A 21,882-nucleotide genomic window follows, 5' to 3' on the forward strand; every position below is an offset into this window, starting at 1 on the left:
AAAGTTATATCGACCTAAAATTTATTTTCAAAGTGGAAATAATTATTTCGTAAAATGGTTAACTTGGTTTTCACGTTAAAAATATAAAATGGCTAATGAAAGTGCTAAAATCGGTGTAAATGTGTTGGCTACGCGGTCAAACGTGCCTCACCCGCGCTTTACAAGGCCGTCTCATATCACGGGAGATATTGTCTCTGCAAGTTCTGACAAGCCGAGTTCTTCGCAAAGTTCGAGTACGAGTGAAGAGGATGAAGAACCGCCGCCACAGCAGTAATTCACGTGATTATTCTCAGGTTTGAGCAATTGTCGCAGTAATTGGTGAGTCACCTTAATAATACTTTTTTACAATTATGCTGCGTCGTCTAGCATGTTACATAAAGTGACCGAATCTAATAATGCAAACCTACACGACCCTTTTTTGAACCATGCGGCTGTAGTTAATGATATTGCTCATTTAGACGTGTCGGTTCAAGAACCTCTGAGTTATAAATTATAATATTAATTTCAATGCGGAGGTTTTTACATTTCTGATTTGAACTGTGTACGTTATATTGATATACAAAAGAAATACGTTGCTTTTCCTGCTTTTACCGATTTAAAAATGAGTTTATCAATAAAGCGTTACGTAGCGTTTTAGTGGTCTTCAGCCGAACGCGGTTCTTAATTTAAATTCTATACATAATAAATTGCAAGAATGTTTTGGTCAAACTTTAAAAACATGTTATAGAAGATTTAGATAAAATTCCCACCCCTCTTCGGAGTACAAGTTTAATCCTGAAAAATTATCTAAATATTTACAAAATGTTGGTAGTATTGTCAAAATTGACAGAATAAGCGGGTACCAATCTAAAACAATACGCGTTAAATCACGCATACGTTGTTAATCGCCTGTAGCTTCAACGTCTCAGGTTAGTCAAAAGCCCTTTCTTGGTAACCGATACAACTCAAAACAAGGACAACAGAGTCACAACTTCGATGATCACGAAAATAAAAAATGTGAGCCGTCACGGGACGCCTGGCGGATGTGAAACATCGACATTATTTTGTTAAAATAACGATGACTATTTATTGAATAAACATTTATTTTCATTTAAATACAAAAATTTACGAATTTATTTCAAAACGTGACTACTTAATTCGTTTAATCAATGACTTCGAAATACACCGTACACACTACTGCATATAGACTGTATATATACCATCATATAGCGTGGCATCGCCACGGCATTTGTCGCCACACCAGAAATCGGTATTACGTGCGGTTATAGATGTTTCACATCAAAAGGGGGGACGCAAATATAACAATCCAAATAAATACCAACATAAGTGACTCGATGGGCTTTTCGGGCGGATGTTTAAGGAACTATCACAAAAATTGGGTGAAATTAAAACCTCCTTTTTCCATTCTAAAATTAATAACCTCCGCTCGAATAACTTTCAATCGAAAACCGCTTTTAGTACTGTCCTAAATCCTAAAAAAGTTGCAAACACCTGTTTCAACTTCGATTTCCTTGGAAATACATACCATGATTCGAGACCATATACTGGAGCCAGCACCGCTGACTCCGTCGTTCATATCTATCATATCATATCGTTCATATTTCATAATAACGAAGAACGGAAAAATCGAGTCATTTTCAGCCTAAAATCTTTAAATCGGTTCATGAAGCCAGAACCTTTTCATCTGTTTCATCACCACCAAATGCCAAATTTCCTACAAAAAGGCGATTGGATGGTGAAGCTGGATCACAGGCAATCCTACTATCATGTACCGATTTCCCTCGAACATCGTTGCTTTCTGCGTATCAGTTACGAGGGAAGGCTCCTTCAAATGACTTGTCTACCTATTGGGTTGGCCATAGCTCCGAAAATGATTGCTTCGGTGACAAATTGGACAGCCGAGCTATAACGCCGTCAGGGCTTAAGAGTGATCGTTTTCTTGAACGATTACTTACTGGTCCATCAGGACAGAACAATTCTTAACTCCCAGGTTCTCGTAGCCATGACCTTTTTGAAGAACCTGGGCTGGACCATAAATCGAGAGAAGTCGATATGCACTCCAACGAGGTCGATCGATTTTCTGGGTATCACGTGGGACACACTATCAAATGCAAAGTCCTTACCCGTAAAAAGTTATCAAAATTCGTCAGTGCCTGATAACACGCTTGTCAGCCGGCAAATTGGACCCTCAAGCAGGCCCAACGCCTCTTAGGGTATCTCAATTTTGCGACCTTCATCACCCACCGGGGAAGGTTGCGTTGCCGAACGCTGCAGCGACACAGCAATGCATTTAGGAGAGCTCCTCTTTGCTCGAGTTCTCTTGCAGAGGTGAATCAGGACGTGGTATGGTGTTTGCACAACCTCAGTCACAAAACACCGATTCACTTCAAAACAAGGCATGTGAATTACATTGTCACCGATGCCTCGGATCTACAATGGGGAGCGCTAATCAACAACAAACCCCTGAATGGTTCTTGGACTCAAAGTCAGATTGAGTGGCATTGCAATTTAAAGGAGATGCACGCTGTGGTAGCAGCAATCTCTTTGACATCCGAAGTCCTAAAGAACTCGATGGTAATCCTGCAAAGCGACAGCAAAACTGTTGTATCGTACATAAAAAACGAAGGAGGAACAAGGTCCCAAATGCTGTTAAAATTGACAAAAGATCTTCTGGCACTGACGGACAGTTTGAATATTGTACTTATCCCTCACTTCCTTGCCGGGAATGTACAACGTGGAAGCCGATTACCTCTCGCGCAATCGCAGGGGCACCGAATGGCATCTCTTGAAAGAGGCAACCACGGACATATTCAGACGATGGGGAACCCCCGAAATAGATCTTTTCGCGTCACGAGAGGCTCTTGTCGTGGCAAGTTATGTGTCGCTAGACTTATTAGACTCCAACACTTGCTTCACCACGCCTTCAGTAAATGCTGGCGATACAATCTAGCGTGGATATTTCCACCGCCAGTGCCTCTACCTCGAGTGCTGCACGATCTCAACTTATCCCAAGGGAAGTTCATAATAATAGCACCCAGGTGGAGGAAGCCTTTTTGGCGCCCGGATTTGAAAGGCCGAGCACTTGCACCCTCGCTACCAATACGGAATCTAAACAAAACCCTGATAAATACCGTAACGGGTCAACCTCCTCCTCAAGGGCAGAAATTACAGTTGGAAGCGTGGCTGATTTTGGCTGCAAAACACGAGACGAAAAACAACTTATTTCGTCGTGTTTGAGAGCTTCAACAAGGAAAACATGCCCCTATTTGGTATAAATGGGTAAATTGGTGTCAACATAGTAATATAAACTGTCGATTCCCGGCTCCTCCTGATGTAGCTAGATTCTTAGCAAACCTATTTATAAAGGATCATCTGGCATAGATATCTATATATCTAAATCTATTATCTAAATAGATCTATATCTATTTTAGTTCACAAATCTGACATAGCATCAATTTGTGAGGCTCTAAGCGATGTTAAAATTTTATCTAATAAATTAGTAAAACATATCCTTAAAGCGCTAGCTCAATCCTATCTATAGCTAGACCAATCGCGCAGTAATTGCCAGTATGGGAAGCGGGGAAAGTTATAAATTATTTGAAAAGCCTAAAACTAGATGAGCAAAATTTATTTCATAGCTCAAAACACACAGCCCCAATAATTTTATTGGCTTCTGGGCATAGAGTTCATGATTTGACTCTCTTGCTTTTTCGAGCCTCAGCATTTTATTGATAACGGTGATTCCATCACTTTGCATCCGGGTTTCGGTTTTAAAACAGATACAGGAACGTATAGACAGTCAAGTTGGACGTTTTTATCGTGCCCGGAGAAGCATCTAAATCCCTTATTTTGGCTTAGGACACTCATAACTGTCTCTAATAATAGATGAGGCTCCTTGACAAATTTGTTTATTACAACCAGATATCCTGTAAGACCAGCTACGCCCACAATTTTTGGGGGCTGGGTCAAGAAACCCCTTTTGGAATCAGGTATCGAAGCATCTCGGGGTACTTGATCAGCTGTTGCTTCGCTAAATTGTTTTAGAAACATAAATGATATTCTTGGTTAGGCAAATTGGCGTCATGAAAGTACATTAAAGATATATTATTGTCGAAATCTAGATAATAATAGTCAGAATGCTGAGACTCAATCAGAAGTCTCTTTCTCAGTACTTTCGGCCGCTTAATAATTAGCCAAGTATTCTACTTCATTATAAACAATAAATTTTTTGTTATTATGTTTATTAAATGATGCTAAAGGCTATTAGGCTTTAATTAGCTTGTATTGTTTATTTCATCATGATTCTATCGGATATAAATAATTCAAATCACATTGTTGCGTTTTTTAGTTATTAATATATAACTTTACAAGCCACCAGGAGATAACAAACACGTCTCTCATAATGGACCTCGGACGTCAAACGGAACACATAATATAGAAATTTTACCTAAAAATAAAATTTGTATTATGTTTCCTAAGACGTCCGAGGTCCAAACAAGCTCTTCCTGGTTCTCTTATTATGAGACAAACAATGAACAAGAACTCTGGCGGCTTGCTTTAGCGCGATAAAAAGTTAGTTCCAGTTTCAAACGCTGGGCGCTGGCGGCGGTGTCACGTGGTGGGAAAAGGTCGGATACTAGCGATTTGGGCGGAAAAGGAAACGATGTACTCTCTCATAATGGACCTCGGACGTCTTAGGAAACATAATACAAATTTTATTTTTAGGTAAAATTTCTATATTTTTCAAATTTAAACAATAATTTTGAAGATTAAAAACAATTAATAAACTAAAGCAGAATTAAAAGCACTGATTATTAATTTTATTTTAACATTAAAATAATAACAAAACTTAATAGATTTCAATAAGTAATAACTAAAATTTAGTATTAAGTAAGAAAATGATACATTTATAAATAAATATGTACTATGTTTTGAGTTCCAAAATATATAATATATTAAATCGGAATAATTTTCTTTTTTGCGAAATTCCATATGTTCTCACATGAATGATATGAAATAGACATTCATGAATTTCACAGATTCTACTACTACTACTACTATTACTAAACAAAAGCAATCAAATCAAACAAATAAAATGCAATAGGGATCATTAAGAGAAATGCACAAAAGATATTTTAGAACGCTATCAAAAAGAAGAGAAAAGAAAAAAGACATCAAGTAAAAAGACAGGCAGATGCTCTGCCGAAGAGATGGAGCAGGCTAGCGCAGGATAGAGAATGGGCTAAAACAGGCAAAAAAGAACTTTTTTTTAAACAATATTTTTTAAGCTATTGCATAAATTTTATAGCGGCTTTATCGCGGCGACTGAATCAAGAAATTCCGTAACGAAAATAAAAACCTAACACACGATGACGTAATATAGGTGCGGCCAATACGCGTTAGAGCGGGACAGAACGCATGCTGCGTTTCACATCGGTCTGGCGTGATCGGTGACGTAGCGCTGGTGCGTTAGAGTGGGACAGAACGCATACTGCGTATTCACATCTCTCAGATGAGATCGGTGACGAGCGTAAGCGCGGCCGGTGCAGCCGGTACGCGTTAGAGTGAGACAGACTATATAGGCGTGTTAGTCTGAGTCTGGTAGAGTGGTAGGTTGAATTAATATCAAAGAAAATACTGCGTAAATAAAAAAATAATAAACAATTATCATTGCATAAGTCTTTACCGCGACAGCCCCCACAGAATGAAGGCTTTAATTATTATTATTATAGTTGCCAAGTGTCACGTACCTCTGCCTTAACAGTGGTGGAAGGCGTAGACACCACCAGTTCAAGGGTCCCTTCACCAGCCCCCGCAGCATCCACACTGAAGGTAACAGGTTTGCCAACTTCAACGCCGCGTTCTTCCTCCCCACTCTCATCTAGATTCAGGCCTTCCAGGGTTCCTTCTAGTTCTGAAACATTTGATCATTGATATAAAACAAAGACGGCTTTGTTCGAACACTTATATTCAAGAACGGCTGGACCGATTTTCATGGTTTTTTAAATGGAAAATTGACTTTTCGTATTTGTCGATTAGTAACCTAGTAATTAATAATAAACAACCACAAATTTACAATAAAATCTATGTTTATGTGTTTGACAATATCACGCGTTGAACAGTAGGACAGTTTTGTAGCGCTACAAAAGAAAATAAAGGTGGTTTTGAAATAAATAAAATTCGGCCAGTAGTGATATCGGATATTATAACTTCAAAAATATTTTCTTTTTAAAGTGAAAACTTCTTTAGCGGCGTTGTACACTTTTTTTGGAATGGGTAAAAAATTTAAACTCGCGTCAGGACAAATTCGTAAGATGGATGTTTTTTAAAGGATTATGAACCTTCTTGCTATATAATTATATTGTCTCTTTCCTCAGATACATTGATGCATGTGAAATTGGTCCTTAAGTCAAGGTTTAATTTTGGGAAACGTCTAAAACTATATTATTAACGATTTGGTCAGACTGACGCGAATAAAAAATGGCAACTAAAAAATAGTGAATTTTCCTAATTGAATTATTTAATACTACTTTTAATTATTTTGTGTAGGTTTCGTAAGACGGATGGAGAGTAGACAGCTGGCGCGGCGTATTTAATGTAATATAAATTGTCATATTTGTGTACGATAGCGCAATTAATAAATATTGTATTCTACCACATAAATGATAGTATTTTTATAATGATAATTAAAGAAATTCGTGCAAAATTATTCCCTAACCATTCCAAAATATCAAAAATGCACAACGTTAATATTCCGGTTTTCTCTTCTGCCGGCACTCCCGGAGTGCAACCCGTAGTTTTTTTTTAAATCAACTTTGAATACTAAACAATTCCTCACTTTGAGGGCCTCATAGCCTAGCGGTCTTATTAAGTGGCAGCTAGGTGAGGGGTACCGGGTTCGATTCCCGGTTCGAGAGCAAGTTTTAATTTAATTTAAATTTGTTCTCGGCCTTTGGGAGGGTTGTGAGGTACCGGGCGAGTGCCTAAACCGTACATAGAGGACATGATCGAATTTCTAAGGCAAAAAGCACGAATTATAAAAATCTTATACTTGACGCTGGCTAATGCACAAACCGTGCCAGAGCCATAAAAAAAAATGCCTCACCTCCAGGTCCCAATCCAGTGACACGTACCCGTCGCACATCGTATACATTACAGACGAACGGTGATCCAGGTACATGCCTTCCCCCACATTGCACGTGCACGCTGTGACGTCCAACCACCTCGGGCGTATACGTGCATGTGTAACGGCCTTCTCCCATGGAATTTACGTTCGTACGTACGTTCGCTCCGCCTGGACCGGTTAGAGATACTGTTGGCTCGCATGCTGGAAAATAACAATAATTTCTGGTTTCAATAATAAAGTAATTTTTATATTGGATAGTACATAATTATATATATATCTGGTCCCACTAAGAATACATATATTTATTTGAATAATTTCCGTGCAATATAATATGTTTCTCATTTAGTTTTACTTTTTATTAATTTTTTTAATACTGATCGTTTTTATTTATTTTTGTTTCATAAAAATCTTATGAAATTATAATATATACTGTTTATTATGCTTTATTATTTTAATTTTTTTAAATTAAGGAGTCATATATATACATAAAATTCTCGTGTCACAATGTTCGTTCCCATACTCCTCCGATTCTATGATTTTTTTATGCATATTCAGTAAGTCTGAGAATCGGCTATTATCTTTCTTTCAAACCCCTAAGTGATAAGGGATGTCCACCACAATTTTTTTAGTTTTTGTTTTATTACAGCATACAACCCCTAATTTTCACCCCTCTACGATCAACCCTATTTTTATTATTGTATATAGTTTTTTTTATTAAACTAAAAAAGTGTTGCCTAGAAATAATATACATGGCAAAACAAACGTTTGCCGGGTCAGCTAGTATTATATAGGTAACTATAGCGGCGAGTTGTGTAACAAATACAATTGGGTTTTTGAAAAAAAAAAATTTGAGTTTTTTTATGTATTTTAAAACTTTATTGTTAATAATATTGATGGTTAATGCAAAAAACTTAAAAAAAATGCGCCATGAATGATCGATCACCATGACGTGACGTCATAATGTTAAAGCAATTTAACAGTAGGTACAGCGTTTACGGCTATTAATATATATATATATATATATATATATATATATATTAATATTAATTAACAAAATAATAGATGAAAACACTGTATTTATTATTTTTCTATCAAATGCAATGAGTGAAAACTAACATTATGACGTCACACGCGCTCGGGTTTGTTCGGCGTGTTTTCGGTACTGGATTCAAAAATTATTTATTATTTTGAAATAACTTTTGAATTATTGCGAAAAAAAATAAAAAAAAATACTTTTGTTATAAAACTTATATATGATCTTTCCCTTTATCACAATTTTTTTTTAAACCCAATTCCGCACTTAATCCTACGAAAATTCTTTCTACACTGTCTCCACCAGGCACTACTCATTTCCTATATAACTTTTACACTTATCACCTTAAAATACACTAACTTTGCAAATCAAGTTCCCTTTTCTCAATCTGGTATAACACTTTGAAGATACCTTGCGGTATCAAGCGTTTCACATTAGCACAGAACATTTTTAATGACTCCACAATCTATCGAAGCATATTTACAAACATTTTGTTTATGCATCATTATTGTTTTATAAACAAATTATTAACTAGTGGAAATCATTTAGTTTTAACTCGACTCGATTTACTTTTAGTTTTAACAGTGAGTGCTAGGTGAGGGGACCGGGTTCGATTCCCGGTTCGAGGGCAAGTTTTAATTTAATTTAAATTTGTTCTCGGCCTTTGGGAGGGTTGTGCGGCACCGGGCGAGTGCCTAAACCGTACATGGAGGACACGGTTGAATTTCTAAAGACAAGCACGAATTATAAAAATCTTATATACTTGACGCTGGCTTATGCACAAACCGTGCCAGAGCCATAAAAAAAACCTAGTGGAAATCATTTATTGAAGTGAAACTTCTTTATCGGCGTTGGAAAAAAATTTACGTCACATGACGTCGTCACATTTTTCCGTTACGCGCCATCTTTTTCTTGTCCGGCGATTTCGGATCCAGTTTATTGATTAGTTGCAAGATTTGTTGTTTGTGAAGTTTGCCTACCTCTGAAAACTAACTTCAGGCTTACCGCAACGTACTGTTATTTATATTGGATAATTTTTTTCACGTTATATTTAATTAATATTGCAGTATTTTATTTAGTTATAAATAGAAATTATGCTTTGAAATCATTATTATTTATGTAAAAAACCGTGTAGTGCGTTCATAAAATTTATATTAATAACTAAAATATATAATATCGATAACAATGATAGTAATAATTATATGTATTACAATTAATGAAATTCTGTAATAATCTTAGTAGTAATAAGGTAAAATGAAATAATTGTATTATTTGTATTCTATTTATTTATTCTATTCTATCTATGTCTATGATAATAAAAGCCTTTTTTTAAATGTTATCTAAGTTAACTTTATTTAACCAATTTCTGTAAAGTTGCATATAGTAGATCATTTTTCGTAAAATAAGGTCATAAAGAAGTGAAACTTATACATACTTTTATGCATACATTTTTTCATTAGATTATCAAAATGATATTATATGATATTAGATGTTCAAAATTTGAATTAAATTTGTTAAGCCGTTTGGTCATAATAATGTTTTTTCGTATTATACAACATATTGTATGTAGTAAAAATGCAATGGATGAACGCAAGACTTAACTTACACTGTTAATTTTTATTATTTTTACACGCTTTATATTAGCTTCACCTGTATGTATGTATGTATGTAACCGACTTCGATTTTGACCCACTTTAAACGGACAGATTTAATTCAAAGTTTGTACACTTATAAAGAATCAGCGACAATATAATAATTTCATAGATTTATCTCGAAAAAACAATGAAATTTTTTAAAGTCCACAAAGCAATACGATTAAATTGAGACAACACGTATTGCTGCTAGGACTAAAAAGTGGAAAATAAATATAGTTTAAAAAAACTAAAAAACACGCTTTTAAAGCACCTCAAACTAAAAAGTGAAAAATAATTCCTAATTTAAGTTGCTCGATATGGCACTGAGCGCGCCACGCTTTTTCACAATAATACCAGTATTTTTTGTTCATTACCATTTTCAGCCTAAATTAGGAATTATTTTTCACTTTTTAGTTTGATGTGCTTTAAAAGCGTGTTTTTTAGTTTTTTTTAACTATATTTATTTTTCTATTATTATTACATTTTTTTCTTTTCTTGCGTCTGAGGGGCAAACTAACTGTTGCGGTCAACAACACACACACACAACTTATTCCTTTAATTATTTATTTTTCTGTCTTTGATTATTGACTTACAGTGGAATCCAGTTAAATTAATTTCGGTGTTCTCTCCTCTAGCAGCCGAGGTGAGACCCGGGCCCGACGCACGCGCATCTGGTGCATTGGCGGGCGCAGACACGATGCACGTAAACGGCGAGCCGGGTACGGCGTGTCCGTTGAAACGAACGGATAACGTGTGTGGAGCCGCCTCCGTTGGTTTGAAATTCACCTGGAAATTTAGTTAAAGTATTTTATAATGTATTCTTTTTTGAAATACATACTTTTCAAGGACTGGACCCACAAGGAAATTCTGAAAGGAAACTACAGTCTACAACACAAGAAGATAATGATGGATTCAAATATTTTACCTTGTCTTACATACGCAAGTCAAACGTGGGTTTTCAGCAAGAAAACAACTTGAAAAATCCTGTCTTGCCAACATGCAATGGAAAGAAGCATCCTAAAGTTGAGGAGAATAAACAGAATAAAAAATGTTGAAATCCGTAAAAAAACAAACTTACAGATGCACTTGAACAAGCTCTAAGGCTAAAATGGAAATGGGCAGGTCATATTGCTAGAGCGCGAGATAAAAGATGGACACTAGAAATAACGAAATGGACTGGACCTACTGGAAAGAGATGTATAGGACGACAAAGGAAAAGATGGACAGATGACATTGTAGAACTAGCGGGGGAAAACTGGATAAATGTTGCACAAAACAAAGAAAAATGGAAAAATATGGAGGAGGCTTTTACCCTAAAAGGGGCCATAAAAAAACTAAAAATAAAAGATATAAAAAATTAAAAATAAAATCTAACTTAAATTTTGTTAAAACTTACTAACTTAACTAATACTAATATAATATTAAGGAATATAAACTAACAATTGTTGTATGTATGGATTAAATAAAGCTTTAATAATAATAATAATGTATTCAGTTATCTTTATTTATTTAGCAGTAGCAGGCCTGGCGAAGATCGTACCGCCTAACAGTCGATTCTTTATTTTTTTTTAAATAATTATTCTGCTATTTGGGACACCGGTCTAGCTAGTAAGATAAAAAAAAGAAAATTGATAAGACATCAAATACATTATGTCAAAAAATAAAAATTTCCCTTCCCGGAACCCCTCCACTAACACTTGAACTTTATTCTATGGTATTAAAGTTCAAATTGACTTTTAATTATTATTACGAATATTTTGTATGGGAATATAGAAAAGTGTTGTTTTTAGACTTTTTCACTCAATTTTTTTAATTTTTCTCCGTAAGAACCATCCTCGTACTTCAAGGAATATTATAAAAAAGGAATCAGACAAATCGGTCAAGCCGTTTTCATGTTATGTCGTGACAACGGAAAAAGGGTTTCATTTTTATATAGATAAGGCTAACAAACTGAATAAAATTAAATTAGAGGGTTCTAATAAATAAATAACCTTAACATATAATAACTAAAATATATTATTAAAAGGATTCCCTTTAGTCAAGGTTCCGAAGATACAGGCAGCGTTCCCCCTTTGAATCGCTAGACTAATTCTTTATCCGAGGAAGCTGCCAGATCTTCGGTCTTCTGTGATGTCGACTAACCTTTTTGATATTTTTTTAAAAAGCCTTAAAGCGCTAGGACCCCACTCTAAGGGTCTCGACACCGAATGGGACAAAATCATATTCTGAGCCCTAAACCTCTGTATTTGCATGCTTTAGTTTTTTCAGCCGCTTCTGTTTGACATTTTGACATACTTTTGGAATATCAGTCTTAGTTTAAAGCATTTTTCAGCGTCTAAACGAATTTTTTATAGACTACTAGTGGATCCGACAGACGTTGTCCTGTACACACGTGTTACATATAAAAAATATCTAATAAAATACATAAATCAGTAACGCTACCTCTTTAGGTCCTGACCTCAGATTTCTGAAACTGTTTCATAATCATTTTTAAATCTAATAGGCAAGCAGGTGATCAGCCTTCAGTGCCTGACACACGCCGTCGACTCGGTCTAAGACATGTCGTTTTCCTCACGATGTTTTCCTTCACCGTTCGAGCAAATGTGAAATGCGCGAAAAAAAAGTCCATTGGTGCACAGCCGGGGATCGAACCTACAACCTCAGGTATGAGAGTCACACGCTGAAGCCTCTAAGCCAAGACTGCTCAGAAAATCAGAAAAAAAAACGAATGATGTAAATCATTCTCGACTTCACTGGAACACAAAAAAAAACATCAAAATCTGTCCAGCCGATTAGGAGTTTAATTACGAACATATGTACAGAAGATTTACCAGCTGTTTATTTACTGTATAGATAAATAACCTGCAGCGCCATTTGCCGGGCTGATTTGTGAATCAATTTAAATCGGTGAATTAATTCAAATCGGTCCAGCCGTTAAAGAGGAATTCAGTGACATACACGTAGTAGAATAATATACATATATAAAGATGACAACTCTGAGTGTGATCCTCGTATGTCAATAAGGTATTGGATTTGACAAGCCTGAGTAACTTTTTTATTTATTCGGATTAATTCCAATGTGTTGGAAATAAATATAAATATGTATTACACAGAGTATTATATGAAGCTGTTCATATGAGTTCATTCGCTCGCACGTCTAGATGAATATTAATTAGAAAATAACCTAATATTTCAGAAACAATCAATAATATACCTTATATATAAATAAAAATACATATTTTCCTACCTTAAACCTCGCGTTTCCTTCGCTTTGCACAAAGTTCGGCACATTCCTACCGGCCACAGCAACGATTATTTCCAAATTACCAGCACCTGTTGAAGACAAAACAGATTTTTCTAAATCCCTTTTAAATACAGCGGAAGTATATCAGTTAGCGAAAATGATTTTTTTTTAAATAAATAATTATACAGGAAAATGACTTTGGCGTCCCCTGGAAAACTCCTGTATCAAAGGACAGTTGCTATCATCATCAGCCTCTTTATTTGGTCCATTTCCGTCAGTCCACCTTTGCTCGTTTTTCTATCGAGGTCTCCATTCAAGGATCGGTACTTGTCCATTTACGTGGCCTGCCCAAAATGGCTGGAACATTGACAGAGACAGACAAACAGACAGAAAGAGAGAGAGAGAGATATACAGAGAGAGATAAATAGAGATAGAGAGACAGAGAGAGAGTGAGAGAGAGATATATATACAGATATAGAAATAGAGAGACAGAGATAGTGAAATAGAGATTGAGAGAGAGTCAGAGATAGTGAGAGAGAGAGAGAGAGAGGCAGAGAGAGAACGACATCATCGTTGAGCGAGGCGTGGCGAATAAACGACCTGCACTCTTTCGGCAATGGATGCTATGGTGACCAAGGCTACTTTATTATGATAAGGAAATGAAACATACGCCATTATACAAATAAATGAAGAGCTTACCGGCATGGGAGGCGTTGATGGTGAAGGATATCGGTCGACCGACGGTGCCCGGCGATATGTCCGTGACGGAGACTCGGGCTGCGCTATACGCTTTGACTAGGAACGGACTCCCCTCTACGTGCCCGCCCATTGCGCCTGCGCGCACCTTTGACAAGATTATTAGTTTAAAGCGTGATGTTTTTTATGCTGTTGTCCCAGGCTGAAATACAGGTCTTCATCAGGGGCATGGGACATTTGTTGGATTATGGAAATCATTATTTATATTAGGTTACATATGAAATTGGCAAAACCTTGGGAAATCTAATATTAATATAACAACAATCAAATTTGGTATCTAAAAAGATTTCGTTTTCTTATAAAAGTAATATACATATATATGTTAACGTAAAATTGTAAACACCGTTAGATTGTAATCTATCTCGCGAGATTATAAACTGTCGAAAGATTGTGAACCTCAGCGTACTGCTGACAATTTAACATATTATTATTCGGTAGATTGTACTACACTAACTTAGTTATCATTCAAACTTCTTTGGCCAATTACAGATTAATTTTACTTCACAACAATTTCATATAACTACCGAATAATAATACGTTAATGTGTAAGCAGTTCGTTGAAGTTCACAATCTTTCGACAGTTTACAATCTCGCGAGATAGATTACAATCTAACGGTTTTTACAATTTTACGGTGACATATAGATATATCATCATACCATACAGTATTGTATTCTCTATTATATCTAGGACACCGTTCTCTTCTTTTTATCTCCTTTTTGGGGGCAAACGGGCTCATACATACATATATATAAACTTGATATGCTGCAATCGTTTTTCGACCGTTAACAATGACAGAAGGCAAATGCGTTGCCGACTTTTTTTAAATTGGTACACACTTTTGAAGGACCGTTTTTCGATGTCGTGGTGATGCTTACGATAATAGAAAGCAAGTGCGTTGCCGGCTTTTTAAGAGTTGGTACGCACTTTGGTAGAAAGAAACGCTCAGTTGTAGAACGGCGGACATCGAGGGGATTCGGGTCTCTTGAAGTTTTTTTTTTTTTTTTAATTACTCGGTCGTAAAGACATTAAAAAGACTCACTTCAATACTATGGTCTCCAACGTCGACGGGTACAAACGATACAGTATACCGTTTACTCGCTTCGTTTTCACCTATCGTATCATCGGCCGATACCTGCAAATTATATAAAGTTTTTTTTATTATTGAAGTCATACTTCTTTTGGAGATGAATTATGAGAGTAAATTTTTACGATGCGCGCACCGTTACACAAAATTAACAGAATGAAGTTAGTTCTAGGTGGGATGAAAATCGATAATAACTATGTTCAAGTTGTATATTCTAGTATTTTTATATTTAGAACACGTGTTTCGTAACAGTACAATTAAACAGTGAGAATAAATAAATATTATTTTGGTGTTTTTATTTAATCAATTTCATATACGACGGTGATAGTATTTACTAATAATATATTATTTATTAGTATATCTATATATATTGAATATTAGTGATAAAACTGATTTGAATAAACTGTTTTGAGTGCATTTATAGATTTGAGGTTAATTGTTGCATATATCATAGTCACACCTGCACTGGAACCGGTCTTCGAGCTGGTCCAAGTACTTCCACGTGTGGCGAGGCGGGCGAGTCCACGCTGAACGTATACGCATCGCCCACTGATACTTTGTCCGGGGATTCCCCCGAACCAGCGCCTATTACGCGGGCCGGCGCTGACACGTGGCACACGAATGGACTGCCTGTAATTATACGAAATATTGTATAAAAAAAACTTCGAGCAACCAACTTGGTTCTATTATCTATCTCTCTCTCTATATATATATTCAGCTCATGACCGTCGTGGTCAGCAACGAAGCATCTAGAGCGGACTAAAATCTGACTAATGAAAGAAGATAATTGAATTATTAACTTTCGGATGGCAACTTGATACTTCATGCAATTACTCTTTTTTATTTCTATTATATATTTCTTCCGAATAGTTAACAGGTATAATAGCCTAAACTTTGTTTTGATTCTGATTTTGATGATTCCGAATAAAGTTGTGTTTTATAATAAATATAGTTTTAGTTTTCCATGCAATGCTAGTCATTTTAAGTATCAATAGTAAAAGAATAAATACGTATAGTATTTAATTTCATAGAAATCCAGTTACTATCAATGTAAAAAATAATAAAATAAAATCTTAGGTCTTTGAATTTCTTATTTGGTGATAACGTCAACAGTAATTATTTACTTTTTTATACATATTATCCACTCATTGTCTATGCTTGAAAACGAAATATAAGAAAGTGTCTTGTAAAGCAGACTGTGGAAGATTTCCAGCCATCAAGGTGATGCTGATGAAATTTTGGAATTGATACGGCACGTACGGTGTTGAAACAAGGCAGTAGTGATCAACCCAAACAATTCTTGAGAACCGTCACCAGAGTAGACTTTGTAGAAAACAAAGAGACGCAATGTCTCTGCGAAGAGAGAGAGTGTATCAAGCCGATCGATGTTGGAGATTAAAAAAGAAAAAAACGTGTGGCACTCGGGGACTGCCGCGGTAAAGCTATTGCATAACATTTTTATCAACTTATGCAATTATAATTATTTATTTATGCAGTATTTTTTTTTTATATTAATTCAATCTACCACTCTACCAGACTCAGACTAACAAGCCTATATAGTCTGTCTCACTCTAACGCGTACCGGCTGAACCGGCCGCGCTTACGCTACGTCACCGATCTGGTCAGAGAGATGAGACGCAGTATGTGTTCTATCCCACTCTAACGCAACTATACGTCATCGTGGGTTAGGTTTATTTTCGTTACGGAATTTCCTGATTCGGTCACCGCGCTCTAAGCCCTCGATAAAATCTATGCAATAGCTAAAAAATAATTTAATAAATAAAAGCAAAGTTAAGTTTTTCAACAAAAGTTATCTTAATTACGTATTTTCTATGCAGTTTCCTAGTTAAGACTAAATAAGGAAGGAGTGTATCTAAATATTTAGTACACAGAAGACTAGTAATCAATAAATAATAGTTTAAAAAACTAAAAAACACGCTTTTAAAGCACATCAAACTAAAAAGTGAAAAATAATTCCTTTTTCACAATAATACCAGTATTTTTTGTTCATTACCATTTTCAGCCTAAATTAGGAATTATTTTTCACTTTTTAGTTTGATGTGCTTTAAAAGCGTGTTTTTTAGTTTTTTAAACTATTATTTATTTTTTAGTTAATTTTTTTTTATTTTTTTCATTTTTTTTTCGGATTTCGGACATTGTCATCGATCTTTGACAGGTGCGCAAAGTTTGAATTAAATCTGTCCGTTAAAAGTGGGTCAAAATCGAGTCCGAAGGAGTCGGTTACATACATACATACATACATACAGGTGAAGCTAATATAAAGCGTGTAAAAATTCTCACCAGGCACATGATCGCCATTAAATCTCAACTCTACAGTGTGAGGTCTCGGATCTCTTGGGGTGAAGCTGATGGCGTATGTGTGGGCGCCCTGAGCTGCAGCAGCGGTTGGTACTCTACCACCGTTGACGGTGACTTCTAGATTTCCCGGCCCAGCGGCCATTGTTTCAACTGGAAATTAAAAACACCAGATAAAATCATTGACTAGACTTGTTATTCACCAAAAACATAAATCGAACTCAAAATAATAAATTATATAAAAGATAATCAAAACAAATTAAAAAAGTTTGGTCAATCTACTATACTCTGATTTTTATTCCGTAGAATTCTGACATTTCATAAATGTTGCTACTAAAAAAGTTTTCCATCGAAAAAGGGACAAATTTGACCCATTTTAGGGCAATACAATAGAATGCTACTTATTTTAATGTCTTTACTTGTGCGTTATTTACTGTTTGTGATGACAAGGGACGTAATTATCACTCGCCGTAAAACCGCTTTTAATATTGATCATTTTATTTTATTATTTTAATGAAATTGATACATTCACTAACAAATAAAATATTTGTATAGAGTCAGATGTTGACTCGTATTGAAATTGAAAAATGTGTCCGGCCAAAAAGGTTTGTAATCTCTTACATGTCAAAAAATGATCGATTAGACTACTTATTACTTTTATTATTACTTTGAAGGTTGTACATACCGTATAATCAAAATGTTTTTATTAATATGGCGTATAATACAGAGAATTACACGCACATGCTTAAATTTTACATAATACTGTATATTTTTAAATAAAATTAGAGAACTCATATACATAGAATTCTATTCAATCAAGTATAGGTATTATCAATTCATTTTTATTTATACCAAATGAGAACATTAAGAAATTATAGAAAACTACGACATTCGCGAGCATTAAGAGTCCATGGGTATCACTTAACATCAGAAAAACCTCCTACCGGTTTGCCCCTGTTCTCTAAAAAAAAATATTGGTTGTTTGTAAAGTAGGTTTACGATCGAGATATTTACGTGATAACGTCTTATTGGTGATATAAGTTTTTGGGAAGTAAGGAATTAATGAAGATAACAAGTTTTTGGGAAGTAAGGAATTAATGAAGATAACAAATCTCCATTCGTTTGTATGCCGCTAGAGTGAGAGAGACGGAAGATCGGTCCACTCACTCGAACGCTATGCCAGCCTCCGCTCGTGAGGATTCCGCGTGACAAGTTTCACGGAATGACTGGCAGCGCTCGAGATGAGACGGGAGATCGGTCCGTCTCTCTCTCGTTATACCTGCCATCGCGCTCGTGAGGTTTTGGTGTGACACAAGTTTCTGAACATGTCACCCGACTAAAACGATTTTAAAGACGTTATCACGTCAAAAAAACGATACCAGCGATAAACTTTACTAGCTGTAATAAAATTGATAGCCTTCTGGCAGTGTAAATGTCCATGGGCGCTTACCTAGACTGGAAATAATAACATACGAACCTAAAAATGTGACAGGTTTCCCGACTGTACCATGGGCAACATCCTTAACCCGTATCGCAGTTACATCATACACCTGTAATGAATACATGAAATATTAATATTTTTAACAAATAACAAAATAGACATACAACCGGAATTAAAAACGCAGATTATTGTCTATATAAATAACAAATATAAACGTGATTGGAGTTGAATGTAAAATCAGTGGCGCTACCTCTTTAGGTCTTGGCCTCAGATTTCTGAATCTGTTTCATGATCATTTTTAATAGGCAAGTAGGTGATCAGCCTCCAGTGCCTAACACGCCGTCGACTTTTTGGGCCTAAGACATGTTGGTTTCCTCACGATGTTTTCCTTCACCGTTCGAGCAAATGTTAAATGCGCACATAGAAAGTCCATCGCACGCTGAAGCCTCTTGGCCAACACTGCTCAGTTTATTGTAATCAATTCAATTTATTTAAATATGTAATTGATATTTCGAAATGCCTAAAAACAGCGCTACAACCGCCAGGATTTGCTCTTAGAATTCTGTATCGTGATAATTTTTCCCTAATAGGAGAGTAGATCAGCCTACATTTAGACAAAGGCACGCCGCTTTCCTCACGATGTTTTCCTTTACTATACGAGCGAGAGTTTATCGTGAAACTTGTAGGATTTTTAGGAACTAACTGACTAGGAAATATAAATGTGTATATGTTATAATCTATTTCGTCTAAAGAAATTCCGAGTCTAGCAATATAATAATAGAATCTTGTCTTAATCGTAATTTTATTTTGCTCTCAAATATCACACATGTTAAAATGAGGATAATCAGATAACCTTTAAAAATATGTTATAGACAGGATATACACGTGTGAAAATGTCATGAGAACTTAAGACGGAGCACAGAGCAGATTCATGCAACTTCCTCACAATGGAGTTTCCCGCAATATCGCACACAACTACCGATAGTACGAGATCCGGCTGCAGGATTAGTGCGCTCATCTTTTATCTGTTATTTAATATTTAAAAAAATAGCTTCAATTTGATATATCTACTATATAAAAATAAGTCGGGTTTTCCTTCCTGACGCTATAACTCCGCAACGCACGAAACGATTTCCACGGTTTTGCATTCGTTGGAAAGGTCTCGAGCTCCGTGAGGTTTATAACAAAGAAAGTTCAGGAAAAATTTCAACAGAAAAGCGGGATCACCAAACGAAATGTTACATAAAACGAAGCCATCTGGTGGCGAAACGGAGTTCGCTGAGTTTGCTAGTTATTCATAAACGTACGTTATAAAAATATAAATGTATCGAAATTTTACCTGGCTACGAAGAAGAATAACAAGTGAACGAAATGTTTTCCCAAAAATCAATTCAAAATAATTTAATTAAAAATACTAGCGGCCAAACTTTGATAGATATACATTTTCCTTAATATAAATATACATAAAAATTTGGTTTTTAGCAGATGAGCGCACTAATCCTGCAGCCGGATCTTAGACCACGAGGAAACTCTTTGTATCGAAGAAGTCGCAATAACTGCAAATATTCAAAAATCTAATACAACCATACCTTCAGGTGGAACGGGCTGGCCGGTATCGGTTGAGAATCGACAAGAACATTCAAGCGATGTTCGCCAACAGCTCTCGGTACAAATTCCGCTCGAAACGTGCCAGCACCAGCCGCTGAGACCGCAGCCGGGACCGAAGCCCCATTTGGACCTACGCCCCATCATTTCTCAGCTCACCGCTACGCCCTAACTTGCCCTAAATTTATCCCCTAGCATCTAATCCTGATGTTTCCATTCTAAGCTCCCCAAATCATGCATTTTAATTAGTGCTAATAATTCTAAGATTTTGGCACTTTTTAGAAAATTTAGTAGCTGAAGTTAGAAAATTTTGACGTTTTTTTTTACGCCTAAAAAGGGCAGTCTATGTACACCCATTTTACTTGTGTTGCCGGCCTTTGAAGGGGTAGTATGGCCTTTATTTAGGAGCGATTACTGTTAAATTGCAACACTAGTCGAAGATTATTAATAAATGGTGTAATTTAGTGCCAGAAATCTTGAAATTTTCTTACAAAATTTGTATGAGCAATTTTTTCCTTAAAAGAATTAGCACCAATGTTTAAAGTTAGATTTTTAGAGAATTGTACATCAGAATATTGATCTAAATGAGCAAGTTAGGGCGAAGCAAATGAGCACATGATATTTGTATCTAAAGACCGCTTCCGACTACGGATGACTTCTGAACTTTTAATAAATTAATTAAAAAATTCTAAGACAGCAATATCAACGCGTTAATTAAACCAATAAAAAATATTTTAAACAGTTCGTCATAGTCGTAGAATAGTGATCTGACAAATAGTAAACTTTACAGCCATTTCAAAATAATATAATCATGTTAGTTTTTGTCATAACTATTTTAATTCATATTCTGTAATGAAAATTGGCATACAAGCAAACAAAAGTGTTAGTTTTGAAACAAAATACAATAACATCAAATTACACAGTTTTCTAGAAAAATCACATACTTCAAATCCGTCAATTTACCGACTGATCAATTTGAAATTTAAAGATGGATTTTTTTTAATATAGCCGTAATATTTATCCAACTATGAAAAAAAAAATGGATTTTTTTTTTCAAATCCGACATTGTTCTACGATCATGACGAATTGTTACAAATTCAAAGGAGAAAGGAGAAGAGGAACTTAGATTGTTATAATTTATAAATTAATTCAAGAATTTCATTTAAAAAGACATCATTATTATTTTTAATATTACTGTAGGTTAAGTGTAAAGATGCTTTCACAGAATTTTTGAAGTTACACTTCTTTGGGCGCGTTATGAAAAATTGATGAGAGTGAAATTTTACCATGCGCGCGCACCGTGACACAAAATTAACAGAATGAAGTTGCCCACGGAAGATGCTACTGCATTGGACATAACTTAAAAACAACATTCGAATAATAATAGAATTTATGTTACACTTAATGTAAGAGAATAATAATAAATATTTGTTTATTTAATTTTTCAAATGTAAACTGAACTTTATTGACTATAATGACTCCTTTTCCAGTCAAAAATTAATTATTTGCATGCAATCAAAAACTATTTTTAATAATGCCAAAGAAGTATAACTTCTTCCGCGCGTACATAAGTACACGCACCCTTTTTTTACATTCCTTAAACAATTTATAGTACAGCTAATTCATACATTGCTTCAGCCAA

At 35.4% G+C, this 21,882-nt stretch overlaps 1 protein-coding gene across 2 annotated transcripts in view; it reads right to left on the reverse strand.

Annotated features, from left to right (window-relative positions):
• Nucleotides 1-21,882, reverse strand: part of LOC125061693 (filamin-A) — a 167,655-nt gene that overhangs the window by 22,628 nt on the left and 123,145 nt on the right. For both annotated transcript variants that reach the window (XM_047667242.1, XM_047667241.1), the window contains 10 exons: nucleotides 20,225-20,373; nucleotides 18,672-18,744; nucleotides 17,180-17,347; nucleotides 15,339-15,508; nucleotides 14,834-14,926; nucleotides 13,737-13,881; nucleotides 13,041-13,126; nucleotides 10,387-10,579; nucleotides 7,106-7,327; nucleotides 5,751-5,914 (listed from right to left, as the gene is read on the reverse strand). In XM_047667242.1, the coding sequence (XP_047523198.1) occupies nucleotides 5,751-5,914; nucleotides 7,106-7,327; nucleotides 10,387-10,579; nucleotides 13,041-13,126; nucleotides 13,737-13,881; nucleotides 14,834-14,926; nucleotides 15,339-15,508; nucleotides 17,180-17,347; nucleotides 18,672-18,744; nucleotides 20,225-20,373 (1,463 nt within the window). The remainder of the gene's footprint in view (nucleotides 1-5,750; nucleotides 5,915-7,105; nucleotides 7,328-10,386; nucleotides 10,580-13,040; nucleotides 13,127-13,736; nucleotides 13,882-14,833; nucleotides 14,927-15,338; nucleotides 15,509-17,179; nucleotides 17,348-18,671; nucleotides 18,745-20,224; nucleotides 20,374-21,882) is intronic.

This window comes from Pieris napi, chromosome 24 (assembly GCF_905475465.1).
Source record: "Pieris napi chromosome 24, ilPieNapi1.2, whole genome shotgun sequence".
NCBI classification, from domain to species: domain Eukaryota; kingdom Metazoa; phylum Arthropoda; class Insecta; order Lepidoptera; family Pieridae; genus Pieris; species Pieris napi.